The sequence below is a fragment of the Bison bison genome, unplaced genomic scaffold (assembly GCF_000754665.1).
Source record: "Bison bison bison isolate TAMUID 2011002044 unplaced genomic scaffold, Bison_UMD1.0 scf7180017864482, whole genome shotgun sequence".
NCBI classification, from domain to species: Eukaryota; Metazoa; Chordata; class Mammalia; order Artiodactyla; family Bovidae; genus Bison; species Bison bison.
The window spans coordinates 1,383,420-1,396,371 of record NW_011495042.1 but is presented as its reverse complement, the minus strand read 5'-3'; the positions used below and the strand labels follow the sequence as shown (position 1 = coordinate 1,396,371).

Here is a 12,952-nt window from a genome sequence, read left to right as displayed (position 1 = left end):
AGAGCAGGGAGGAGCTGAGGCCCAGGGAGGCAGGCTAGCTTCTTTGCAGGCTTTACCTCGTCAGGAAGGCGCAGGCTTCCAGAAGCGCTGTGGGACACAAGGAAGCCAGAGATTCAGAAAAGGATTCCTTTTTTTTTTTTATTGGAATCAATACATCAATCAAAGAAGACACTAAAACAGACTTCCCTCTGCCCTTCTTCCCCACTGTAGGTCAAAGCTTGCCATCCCCATACTTCCCAGTGACTCCTCCTGCTAAGAGCCGCAGGGCCCAAGGGAGCACACAGAAGCTCAGGTCTTCATTGAGCTTCGAGATTTCCTGCTCTGGCCTGAGTAACACGACCCCCACCCACTTGTCTCCAGGTGAACCAGCTGTCACACTCTCAAGTTCACATGGTCCTCAAATTTCTTTTGCGAGCAACTGATCATCTTCGTGCAAATCTGCCTGCAATAGTGTCTACCTACTCACTCACTCATTCATCCATGAATCCCTCCTGAGCACCTGCTTCGTACAAGTCTATGTTACGTGCTGGGGATTCAGCACAGACAGAGGAGCCCTGCCCTCCAGAGGCGCATAGTCTGTGCAGTCCTGAGCGGGCTGCTCTGAGAGTAGCCCTGCAGTGGGGTTTCTAAGTGTAGCCCTAGATCCACCTGCATCACAATTCCCCGAGATATCTGTGGATACAGCAGGGTTTCCCAGCCTTGGCGCTACTGACATTTGGGGCTGGGGAATTCATTGTGAAGGCTGTTCTGTGCTTTGTTTAGAAGCATCCCTGCTTCTATCCACAGATGCCAGCAGCACCCCCACCCCAAGTTATCAGAATTAAAAATACTTCCTGGCATTGCCAAATGCCTCAGGGGCAAAATCACCCTCGGTTGAAAACCACTGATGTAGAGATTCCCAGCCTTCCCCTCCCCCTGGACCACCACACAAGCCCCACCAATGCCTCCAACTCCCCTGGGGAGGGACCAGGAACGGGAACCTGGATGACTCCAGTGCACGGAGGAGGTAGAACTCACTAAGATTTGGGAATTATTGCCGGAGCCTTACAACACTCTGCTATGTCTTCTAGACGTTTTAAAATTGTTGTCAATACATTCTCCTGGCTAAAATGGTTTTTGAGAATTTATATTCTCTATGGTTACTGTTTATGGTAACTTGCCTAGAAATCAGAATTTGCCGTTTCTCAATATACATGTATATACATGTGTACATACGTTTATATGCATTGGCAGGCAGGTTCTTTACCACTAGCACCACCTGGGAATCCCATGTATATACATACATACATATATTTATGTACATAGGTATATTTACATGCATAAATATATTTATAATTGCGATCAGCATTATAAAAATTTAGCATATTATCTACTGCTTTATTTTATTCTCTAATTCTTTCACTTTATCAATGACAGCATAATTTCCTGAGGTATTTGTTGTTCAGTCGCTCAGTCATGTCCAACTCTTTGCAACCCCATGGACTGCAGCATGCCAGGCCTCCCTGTCCTTCACCATCTCCATCTCTGAGGTGCAGAGACATTGTATTGCCTTAACGTTTTTAAACCCACATCACCCCTAAAATGTTTGACCCTCCAACTTTGACCTTCATGCAAGACGCTTTCTCAGTGATGTTATTTATATTCCACTTACGGGAGGTTGAGCATTTTTTCAGGTTGGCAATGGCCGTGACATACTCTGTCCCCAAATATTCTTCATACGTTGGTCTGCCTCCAAGTTTGGCCAGACACTCAGTGTTGTCATTGAACAGAAGGTTTTTGGTTTCAGATTTGAACAAACAAAACTTGTCCGGGCAGTTTTTTCCATTTTTCCCAAACAGAGCCTATGTCAGAAGGGCAGACAGTAAGAGACCAGCTGAGGAAAAGAGGAGAGATTATGGACTTGGGAGGCAATCTCTGCTGTGCAGGATCAGCTGCAGGAAGACCGTGGGGCAAAAGGAGCTGAGTTCTAGAATCGATCTACTGCCCTGGCTGAGCCTTCCCCTGCGCTGTGTCCCCCTGCTCCAGGCCCCAGGCCAGTGCCCAGGCGCCTCACCACTTCTGATCTCACCTCCCACCATCTTGCCTTGCTTCTTAAATCTGTGGCCTCCGCCCTCAGAACTTCTTATGAATGACTAGGTACCAGATGAGGAGTTTGAGATCCGTCCTCAAGGTTAATCACCTCTAACATTCTAATAGGCCAGCTCTCCCAGAGGGGCAGTCTGCATGGGAAATCCTCTCTGCCACAGACCAGGTCATTGCCTTGGGCGGGTCACCCAGCCTCCCCTGACCATGGTTCCTCTTTTGTGCCCAGGGCTCCTCCAGAGGTGAGCTGCAAGGACCAAGCACCTTCATGGTGGCAGACCTCTTATCAGCACCTGTGACTATGCATAGTGGGAGCTCCAGACATGCAGGTAATGGGGCCTATTTTTACATCCTAGGGTCACTGTCTTTAGAGCACATCTGAAAAAAAACATGCTGTTTTAACACAGAACTAGACAAGCTAATAGAAAAATTCCAGACTTTAAGGAAATTATAGGATTTCTTTCAAATGTCTTCACATAGATAGCCTTAAATCTATAGAGGTTCTGGGTCAGCTGTTTTTAGAGATTACAAATGCAGGGGCCTTGTCAGAGAACATTGCCCAGCCAGCCCAGGCTCTGGAGACATCAGCAGAAGAAACTCAACTCTCTACCTGGCTATGAAAGGAAGGCTCAGTCGCCTCCCTCATTTGCCAGAAGAACAACAGGAGGCTCAAGGAGAGACAGCCTCTCCTGGCTGGGCAGTGAGCACACGTCCAGGGGCCTGAGACTCGGGGCAGCCCCACAGTGTGGACAAATACTGTCATCTCCAGCTTCAAGCAGGGGCACGAGGAAGAATGGCTGGAGATAAGCAGATCCGCTGAGCTCTGTGGTTGCTCACCTGAGGGGAGCCCCTGCAGGTAAGCACAGGCAGGAGGCCCTGTGATCCTTACCTGCTGGTGGAGCAGCACCTGTTCCACGTGTGCTGCCCTATCGCTCCGAGACACCACAGCGTGATTCGGGGCCACCGCCAGGTGGCAGCTCTGAGCCTCCGTCACAGGCTTCCTGGTGCCATCGAGGCAGAGCAACCTGAAGTCCTCACGATTCAAGTTCTTAGCCCAGTCTGCAGTGCTCTCTCCTGGAGACAGAGAGAAGGCTGCATCAGCCACGGCTGCCCGGCTGAGTCAAAGCCTCCTTTCTGGGGCTGTGACCACCCACCGGCCTCTTGAAATGCACACACGTGAAGGAGAACAAATAAAGCTCCTCAAGTTATACAGACTTCAAACGTATCAAATACCAGTGCTCACGATGGAGTCTTACTCAGCAACAAGAAGAAGCCAAGTTCTAACACATGCTACCACGCGGATGAAAACATGATGCAAAATAAGACAAGCCAATCACAGAAGACCACTTATCATAGGATTCCATTTCTGTGAAATGCCCACAATAGGCAAGATAGAAAGTGAACTGGTGGTTGCCAGCTCTGGGGGTGTGGGGAAGGGACTGCTAACGGGGCAGAGCTTTTTTAAGGGTTTTGTGAACACTCTCCAATTGGATTTTGTTGGCAACTGCACCACTCTGCGAATGTGCTGGAGATCACTGAATCAGACAGTCCGAATGGGTGGATTTTACAGTATGTAAATTGTATCTCCACAAAGCTGTTACATTGGAATGTGTATTATAAAAATATGGAAAATCCATATTTTCCAGCAAGTTCCAGAAATAGAAGTGCTGGTTTGTGTTCAAGAAGAAATTGTTTCCTTTCATACTCCAACGCTCTTAATGTAACTAGAAGAAGGATAGGAACTTCTCTTATGGGTTTATCAAATATATTTAAATCAATTTCAATAAAATACAGTTGCAAAATCCCAGAGAAACATAAAACTATACTCATCTGAGCCCTGGAGATCACTTAGATTCAAGGTTCCTGAATTCGAAATGCAGTTGTGTGCATGCCCGCCTGTGTGTATGCAAATACGGCTTCCCGGTCACACAGCTGCTTCTCTCCTTTTGTCCTCTCCCCTCAAGAAAATACTTCCTCCAACCTCTTGGCTTTGTCTATTCGATACTCAGATCATCCCAAAATTTACATGTCTGGCCTCAGTCGCTCTCCCCAGGGACTTGAGGAAGCAGCGGCTAGGACTGTGGCTGTCACTGAAGGAGGGAGGTGGAAAGTTGAGGCAGGTCCTTCTCCAGGGGAGGAAGTGGTAGTTCCCTCTGGGTGGGGAGGCTGATGGGAGGTGAGCACAGAGGTGCAGTTTAGAAGGTAGCAAACTGCTGAGTCTTGAAGTTATCATTATTATTTTCACCAGAGGTCAGAAGAGAGAGTGGCTAGTTCTCTACTGGCTGGTGGATCTTCCCTTGATCATCCGCCTGTGATTTTGCCCTCATTCACTCCCCAAGGAGTCTCCCCACTGACAGTTCACAGGGGCTGAATGAAGCCTTCTACTTCCTTTTTAAAAAGGGGAAACTTTTACTTGCATATGTTCAATTTTTTTTTTTTAAGTATCATTCACTTTCAACTTCCAATTGGCTGAGACAGGCAAATAGCGTGCTTCTGTGGCTCAGAATCAAGGTCACCTCTGGAACTGACTGAGCCCCATTGCAACCATTGCCAAAAGCCCACCTGATCCTTACTGACCAGTTTCCTGACCCCGTATTATTAACAGGAAAAAATGCCTACCCCGGTACTCACTCTCTAGCGCCCTAACCAATCACCTAATGCCACCCTTCCAGCAGCAATTTTCGTCTCGAGGTTATAAAAGTTGGCTACTAACCCAGGAAAGAGTCAGTTCTCCCTTGAGCCTAGTTGCTGTTCCAACAGCATTTGGTCAACTATCCCTGGTCAGGAGGTCGGCCCGCTGTGCCTGCAGACCCTCGTTATCTCTGCTCCTTGTTCTTATAAAGTCACTCCTTGCTGAAATACTTTGTGTCAGGAAATTCTTTTCCAACCCGCGCTGGGACTGCCACAACAGTAGGCTCTGTTGTGACGGCAAGGATCGTGCTCTGAAGGGGAAAGGAAAACACCTTTACCTACCATTCGTGTTCTCCCAGACTGTGTCATTTTTCACAAAGGCAACGTCCCCAACGTCCTCAGCCAGGCACCTAAATTGTTCCAGAGAATCAAAACATTGCCAGAGAGGAAAAACTATTAGAATTTTCATAGCTATTTATAATACACATTCCAAAAACTGAAACATGGAAGCAAATAGAAAAAAGAAAGACAAATATGTCCAGGAACTTTCGAGTTTAAAATAGTAGCTCAAAGACTTCTGAGTACCTTCCCTCCTTGTAAAATGCCAATAACATGGCACGAATGAGATTTTCTTTTTTTTAAGCCACAAATCCATGAGTGAGAGGAAGGCAAGAGGGAAAGAGGGAAGATAATAATGTCATTTGGAAGTCAGAGATCAAATAGGTGAGCAGTAATTGACCCAACAGAGTAAAGAAAACTGTGACATAAATTGGACGCCCAAGTGTCCAACTTGGGTGGGGGACACCCAAGGAGAAAGCTGATGTGCACAGCAGAACTCCAGAAAAACTCAACATTTACAAGTACCAGGTACCATGAAAGTAGCTGAGAACAGGAGGACTAAATAGAGCCTATATACATGCAGTGTAAATACACATGTGCAACCAATGGATTAAAAGAAGACCCACATATACAACCTCTTGAAGTTTCAGAACACTGGAGGGAGATTGAAAAATAATTTTTACAACTATTGCTTATTTCTTTTATTTTTTAAAATCAAAAACTTTTCAAGAAAATAACTTTCAAAGCATTTTACATTGGGTGAAACCCCGAACTCATTTTTCCTAGAGAGTATTTTTCATTCATTGTTTAATCTCTGAAATTTAGAGATAAATATGCATCCAATATGTCTGATTTATTTACTCTTCAAAAAAATATTCTTTGTGTAGATCTGTTTACTAAAACATCTCATGAGCTTTCTAAAACTTCTCTCTCAGAATTAGGAAGCCAAAAATAAACTGCTAAAAACTTAAAAACAATTTTCTTTTCAAGAAGAAAAAAATGTCATATACAAAGAATTAGGGAAGCAATGGCAACCCACTCCAGTACTCTTGCCTGGAAAATCCCATGGACAGAAGAGCCTCGTGAGCTGCAGTCCATGGGGTCACTAGGAGTCGAACACGACTGAGCATCTTCACTTTCACATTTCACTTTCCACTTTCATGCATTGGAGAAGGAAATGGCAACCCACTCCAGTGTTCTTTCGTGGAGAATCCCAGGGCCGGGGGAGCCTGGTGGGCTGCCGTCTATGGGGTCGTACAGAGTTGGACATGACTGAATCGACTTAGCAGCAGCAGCAGCAGCAGGAATCAAAAACCGCTATCAGCTTTCTCATCGGAAACTTTAGATTTAGAAGACAATAGATTGATGCTCTTAAATTTCTGAATTTGCTTATTTTCTTTCTATGTTACATTCTGCATAATTTTTTCATATACTTTCCACATCACTACTTCTCTTTTTAGCTACGTTTAATCTGCTAAATTGGTCAGCTGCACAGCTAACTTCAATCGCTGTACTTTTTTTCCTTTCTAGAAGTTCTATTTATTCCTTTTAAGAACACTAACCTGCTGCTTCTTCTGTTTTCCACTTCTGGCAACTTCTTCCCTGTGTGTTGGTTTAGCATTGCTATAGTTACTGCTTGTACTGTGTCTGGCTCATTATTATTCAAAGCGTATTTCTGAGCAGTCTTTGAGGCCTAACCTGAAGATTCTGTCTTCCAGACAGGTTCCTGGAGGAGTGATCTCGCTAGTCTAGGGTCACTTTTTTTGGAATTATGAGTTGAGAATTTCTGAACCATCCTAAGAGACATAAGTTGGAGCTACAAATTCATGTAAGAGCTGGCCCATGGTTTCACTTTTTCAGGGATGGTGTGTATTTTCCTCAGCATCTAGGCAACTTGAAGCCCTATGGGAGTGGAGGGGAAGCTACCTCTCGTCCACTCCTACCCTAAAGGTGTATGCAACCTCTGAGTGTAAGTTTGTCTCAGGACAAAGTGGCTCCACTTAGTTCCCCGAGTCCCTATTTGCCTTAGATTTTAGTCTAATAATCCCTTGTTACTTTGTCAGTTATTCAATGCTCTTAGGAACATGTCTGTGTGTGTGTTTGTGCTGAATCCAACACTTTTCCTTGTTTTTCGTGGGACTGTTGATTAAACCAGTTAATGCTGCCATTTCCCAGATGTGGAAATCCTGCCAGAATTCCTAGGAACATTTTTTCTAGGCTACATTTACTTATTCAAACTATAAATCCCTTCAAGAGTGGGCTAAAGATGTTTTTAAAAATGTAAATACTCAAAAACCAGCAACTCCTACTCACTCTTTCTCAAGAAGATATGTTCTGTCACAACAAAATCAAGAAAGCGAAAGCTGCAGGATCCAAAAAACAAGTCCTTTAACAAGAAGTAAGACAATGGAAAATCCCAGAATGATGATTCAGAGGAATCTCAGGACCACAGATGTTCGGGGGGCCTAGAAAGGGCCAATCTAGACTGGGAAGGAGGGTGGAAACTTCAGATGCTACATTCGCAGGTAAATGATGAACCTGGGGCAGCACCCAGTCTGTTTATGCACAGGATGCTAGGAGATTTGTGCTACAAGTGCAAGGTTTGGGGATGAATAAGTGATTCTTTAAAAGCAGTATAGAAAGTTAAGCAAAGTTTAATAAGACACTTATCAACTCCAGAGTAAACTAAAACTTTGTACAGTAAGGGAAATATAATCGTATTATATCACATATTTAATATGAGACTAATATTTGCATATTCATAATAAAGTAAACCCTAAATATGGAGAAGGCAATGGCACCCCACTCCAGTACTCTTGCCTGGAAAATCCCATGGATTGAGGAGCCTGGTGGGCTGCAGTCCATGGGGTCGCTAAGAGTCGGACACGACTGAGCGACTTCACTTTCACTTTTCACTTTCATGCATTGGAGAAGGAAATGGCAACCCACTCCATGTTCTTGCCTGGAGAATCCCAGGGACGGGGGAGCCTGGTGGGCCGCTGTCTATGGGGTCGCACAGAGTCGGACACAACTGAAGTGACTTAGCAGCAGCAAATACTTCATACTCTTGTTGGATACTAAAAGGAGGTGAAGCCTGTGGTTACGAGTGGAAGAGGCACAGGAGCAGTAACAGAGGCTAGGTTTTCTTCTTTCATAATAAAAAGTCAGCAGAAAATGGCTGGCATTTAAAAATTGAGAACCAGCAATATATGAGGATGTTAGAAACAGAGAGATGAACAGAACTTCCAGTTCCAACTTTCGAGTTGAGCAAAAGACAAAGCATTTCCTTCTAGTATAAATAGGAATTCTAAAGTGTATGTGTTTTCAGTGAAATAGTGCCTTACATAGGTTTGAAAAGGAAAACCTCATGGTTTTTTATCAGACAAGTTGTCTGTTCAGTATTTCTGAGTGGAATCACATCACAACTCTTCCATGTGCAAAAACCTAGCCCCTTAAAATTTTTTGTACATTCATGAAATATTTAATAAGTCACTCAGAGTATAGCAAAAGCTACTTTTATATCATCCCATCACTGGAGTGAGGGCTACTGAGTTTACGTTAAAAAAAATTCCAAGACCAGTTTGAGCAGTGTTTCTCAGGTACATGACGCCACCTAGTGGTGAAATATATTCTTGGCGAAAAGAGAAAAAATAACGGATAGGGGAGAACTCTGCCCTTCAAACCCCTAACGGTATCACTCAGAAGTAACAGCTGCATGAATGGGATTGAAAAAACGAGGGCTGTGAAAAGATACTGTAATTCACTAAGTGTTTATAATTTGTGATTTCTGAGAACACTTTTGGTTTATTTTTCACTGCTGCTAAGTCGCTTCAGTCGTGTCTGACTCTGTGCGACCCCATAGACAGCAGCCCAACAGGCTCCCCCGTCCCTGGGATTCTCCAGGCAAGAACATTGGAGTGGGTTGCCATTTCCTTCTCCAATGCATGAAAGTGAAAAGTGAAAGTGAAGTCACTCAGTCATGCCCGACTCTTAGCGACCCCATGGACTGCAGCCCACCAGGCTCCTCCATCCATGGGATTTTCCAGGCAGGAGTACTGCAGTGGGGTGCCATTGCCTTGGAGAATAACTCTGCAACACTCTCTCTGCCATTTCTAAGGCCAAAATCAAAGAGAGCAGAAAAACGTGAGACATAACTACCTAGGCTGCGGGAGAAGGTGGCGCCTACGGGAAAGAGAATCTTCCCCATAAAACTGAGTTCCCGAAAGGACTTATACCTCAACCTCTCCCTCTCTGATTCTGAACATGCCACTGAGGTCCACTGAGATCAGCCTTGGTTCCAGGACACAGGAAGGGGTCCAGCAGAGCTGAGGTCAGACAGCCCCGAGGTCAGCCTGATGGTGGGTGTTGTGGGAGGAGCCCTCCCCAGCCCGCCCATCAGCTGATCCCCAGGCTGCCCCCGACAGACCACATCGGGCCCCTTAGCAATGCAGTGCCAAAGACTTGCGGGCACAGCAGGGCGAAGGAGAGGGTGGGACGAACTGAGAGAGAAGCTCTGAAATGTAAACATCACCACGTGTGAAACAGAGAGTCGCTGTACCAGGCAGGGAGCTCAACTTGGTGCTCAGCGATATACAGGGGTGTTCCAGGGGGCAGGGGGCAGCGAGGGAGGCCATGTGCGTATACTTCTGGTACTTACGGCTGATTTTCTATGGCAGAAGCCAACACAACATTGTTAAGCAGTCATCCTCCAATTCAAAATAAAGGAAATATATTTTACAAAGAGGAAAAAAAAAATGAAATGTGATGTGCCAAGATCCTGGAGGCTGAGGGCCAGGGCCCTGTCCTGATGAAGCCTGGCCACAGCACTCACCTGAAAGCCCCGTTATAGCCATAGTACTTCTCCTTAGAGTTGGGCACACACTTGTCCAGGCCCTGGTCATCGCCAGCACACAAGGCACAGAGTCTGGATTTCGGGTCAGCCCCAGGGGCACAGCTCTGACTAAAGAATTCATCTGCAGAGAAGAAACATGGGGAGCCAGCTCTTCCTACCTGTGTTAAGATTAAGTGGTCTCTGCCTAACAGGTGACAGATGTGGCTTGGTCTGACCAAGGCAGACAGAACACAGTCATTATAACACATAGTAACAAGTTACCACCAACCTGTGCACCAACAGGATTCAGCAAAACTTGAGACTATAGGCAACCTGACTGGGGCTGGAGAAGAGGGTCTATGACTGTACAAAGGGTTCCATCCTCGCAGCCTAGAGCAGGGGACTCAGCCTGATGAACTCCATGGCCATTGTATCAGAAGCTGCAAAATGTTCAGGTTGTGCTCTCCCCCTTTCCTCAGTAATAGGAACCCTGCTTTTTACCAGGGCACCTGGTACCCAGTAAAACAGAGATAAGTCTTATCAAACTGCAGCTAGTAAGCCATGTGGCCAGGCACTCACTCCTGAAATATGAGCGGGAGTATTGGGGGCCAGTGTCCTAACATCTTCAAAAGACAGTTGGCACACATGTTCTGCCCCTTCTCCTTCCCTTCCTTCATTCTGTATGTGGAAAGCAGAAGTGCGGGCTGGACCGCCAGATGTGACATGAGCCGTGAGTGACCTTGAGCATGGAAGTCACATACGTGTCAAAACAGCCAGATATTTGAAAGCCAGGTCCCTGATACCATGTTGCTGTCCTGTCAGCTCTGGACAAGCCACCTTTGGGCTTCACTCACGTGAGAGAGAAATAAGCCTCTATTCACTTCTACTGGGGGTTCTCTGCCCTTGCAGCTGAACTGAATCTGGACCAACTCATCATGCGATTTAGCCCACATTAAGAAGTTAGTGGGGGCTTCTCTGGTGGTAAACAATCCACCTGCCAATGCAGGAGACTCAGGCCCGATCCCTGGGTCAGGAAGATTCCCTCAAGAAGGAAATGGCAACCCACTCCAATATTCTTGCCTAGAGAAATCCCATGGACAGAGGAGCCTGGCGGGCTACAGTTAATGGGGTCTCAGAGTTGGACACCACTTAGCGACTGAACAACAACAAGGAGTTAACATGGATTAAAACAGGTTAAAGAGAGAGGAAATAAAAGCAACAAGGAAGCCCTGCCCCAGTGAGCAAACAGAGCCCCTTATCTGACTTGCGCATTCCCTGCCACTGGAAAAGCCACACCATGTTCCAAGCTCAGGAGATGCTGGGAGTGTCCCTCTGTGGTCCTAGCAGCCTCCCCACAGCTTGGAGGCAGCTGTGGGGTCAGAAAGAGCCACACCAGAGTGCACTCCTGGGGAGGAGCAGAGCCACATGAAAGCCTGCCAAGGCGGGATCGCAAAGACCCGTTCAAAATGCAGCAGGGCCCCACTGGAGAAGAGGCCTGCCCAGGACGTGGCCACAACGAGAACAGAGCACACACCTCCCCATCACCAGGCCCGGGGCAGGTAGGGTGTGGCTCCTGTGTGAGGCATGAGCACGGTGTGCAGTGGGGAGGGCAGGAGCGGGAAGGCTGAGGCAGAAGTCTGGAGGTCTTACTGGGTTTCCTCTGTAAGTCAGTTCTGTGTAGTAGCAGAAGACACCTTTTATGAGGAAGGCAGGTGGCTTTTCCCAAAGTAGGGAGCCAGCGCCTGGGAGGAATTTAGATCTGGAGCTCCAGGAGGTGGGAAAAAAAAAAAAAAGACTTCTGGACTTCTCAGTACCTGCATCCATTCTTAGCGTGCAGAGAGGCAGACGGACACTGCAGCTTTGTGCCTCCGTGTGGGGTGCACGGGGCATGGGGCAGGTTGTATGAAGAAACTGAAGGAGGCAGCCACAGGGGACCACTTACACCAAACGAGGCCTGTGGGCCGCAGCCAGCCTGCAAATCCCCGCCCCTCCCTGCCCTGACTTTCTCAGGGGACCCCAGCCTACCCCCACGACTGCCTCAGGACTCCTACCAAATGCGCAGGAGCCTGTCTGGTTGACGATCAGGCCCATGGGGATGTTCCAGCCTGCAGTCCTGTCCACGGCGGTGTGGCACGACTTCTTGTCTTTCAGAGAATTCCATGTGAGCCCCTCATTTGCTTTCTTGACAACTGCCACGGCAAGGTACCCTTGGACAAACGGAAGAGCAAGTCAACCTCCCAGGGCCTGGTCCATGGACTCTATTGCACAGAGTGCAACCCAGGCCCACAAAGGTTAAGAAGCATCGCTAGGCAACGATCCCCCCAGATGACTGGTCAGTGTCAAATAGACCAACACAGCTTAAGCTTAAGTGGGGTGCAGCTCCCCTCCTGGTAGCTCAAGCCTGGTAGACTCTGCTGCCGGCAAGTGTCACTCTCTACCGAAGCCGAGGAGGCACCAGCTGTGGAGGGTGGTGGGCTGGCTGGTGAACAGGGCATGGGATTTAGCACAAGGGACCCTGGCTCCGGCCAGGATCTGCACAGTATTATCCATGGCTATGAGTGAGATCTAGGGCTCTGTTTCCTCATCCGTACGAGATGGGGATGGGCCACCCCTCCTCCCCGTGCTCAGGACACAGTGAGGAACTCTAAGATTTCTCTGCCATGTGTGAGGGTCCATGTGAACGTGAATCCCAGCACTCTCATCTCTGAATGACTGGCATCTGCAAAAGAACTCACAGCTTCTATGGCTGCATCTCTGTGAGGTTATTTTTTTTTTTAAAGTTCCCAACCTCTCCTCCTCCAGGGACAAGAATGTACCCTTGACCCTGAACTCACCTTCCGTTGGTCTCAGCACACAATCTAGGCTACTGTGTTTGGAGGATTCTGAAAGAATAAAGAGAAGCAAAATGTCATTAAACACATCGTTTAGTGTGTTCATTTATTTTCCAAAGGTACCCACATATTGAAAAACGCATATTGGCATGGCTTTGTATACGTTTGTTTTCAACATAAATAAATGGCATTGTAGAATAGACTTCACTGTGTTTCTTCCTTTTCTGGTTTTTGTTTT

The 12,952-nt window shown here is 46.9% G+C and overlaps 1 protein-coding gene across 1 annotated transcript in view; it reads right to left on the bottom strand.

Moving 5' to 3' along the window:
* Positions 1-12,952, bottom strand: part of LTF (lactotransferrin) — a 33,424-nt gene that overhangs the window by 245 nt on the left and 20,227 nt on the right. Inside the window, exons 11-17 of the mRNA XM_010862385.1 lie at positions 12,718-12,765; positions 11,935-12,090; positions 9,884-10,025; positions 5,056-5,123; positions 2,972-3,156; positions 1,652-1,841; positions 8-87 (exon numbers count right to left, since the gene is read on the bottom strand). Of these exons, the coding sequence (XP_010860687.1) occupies positions 53-87; positions 1,652-1,841; positions 2,972-3,156; positions 5,056-5,123; positions 9,884-10,025; positions 11,935-12,090; positions 12,718-12,765 (824 nt within the window). The 3' untranslated portion in view covers positions 8-52. The remainder of the gene's footprint in view (positions 1-7; positions 88-1,651; positions 1,842-2,971; positions 3,157-5,055; positions 5,124-9,883; positions 10,026-11,934; positions 12,091-12,717; positions 12,766-12,952) is intronic.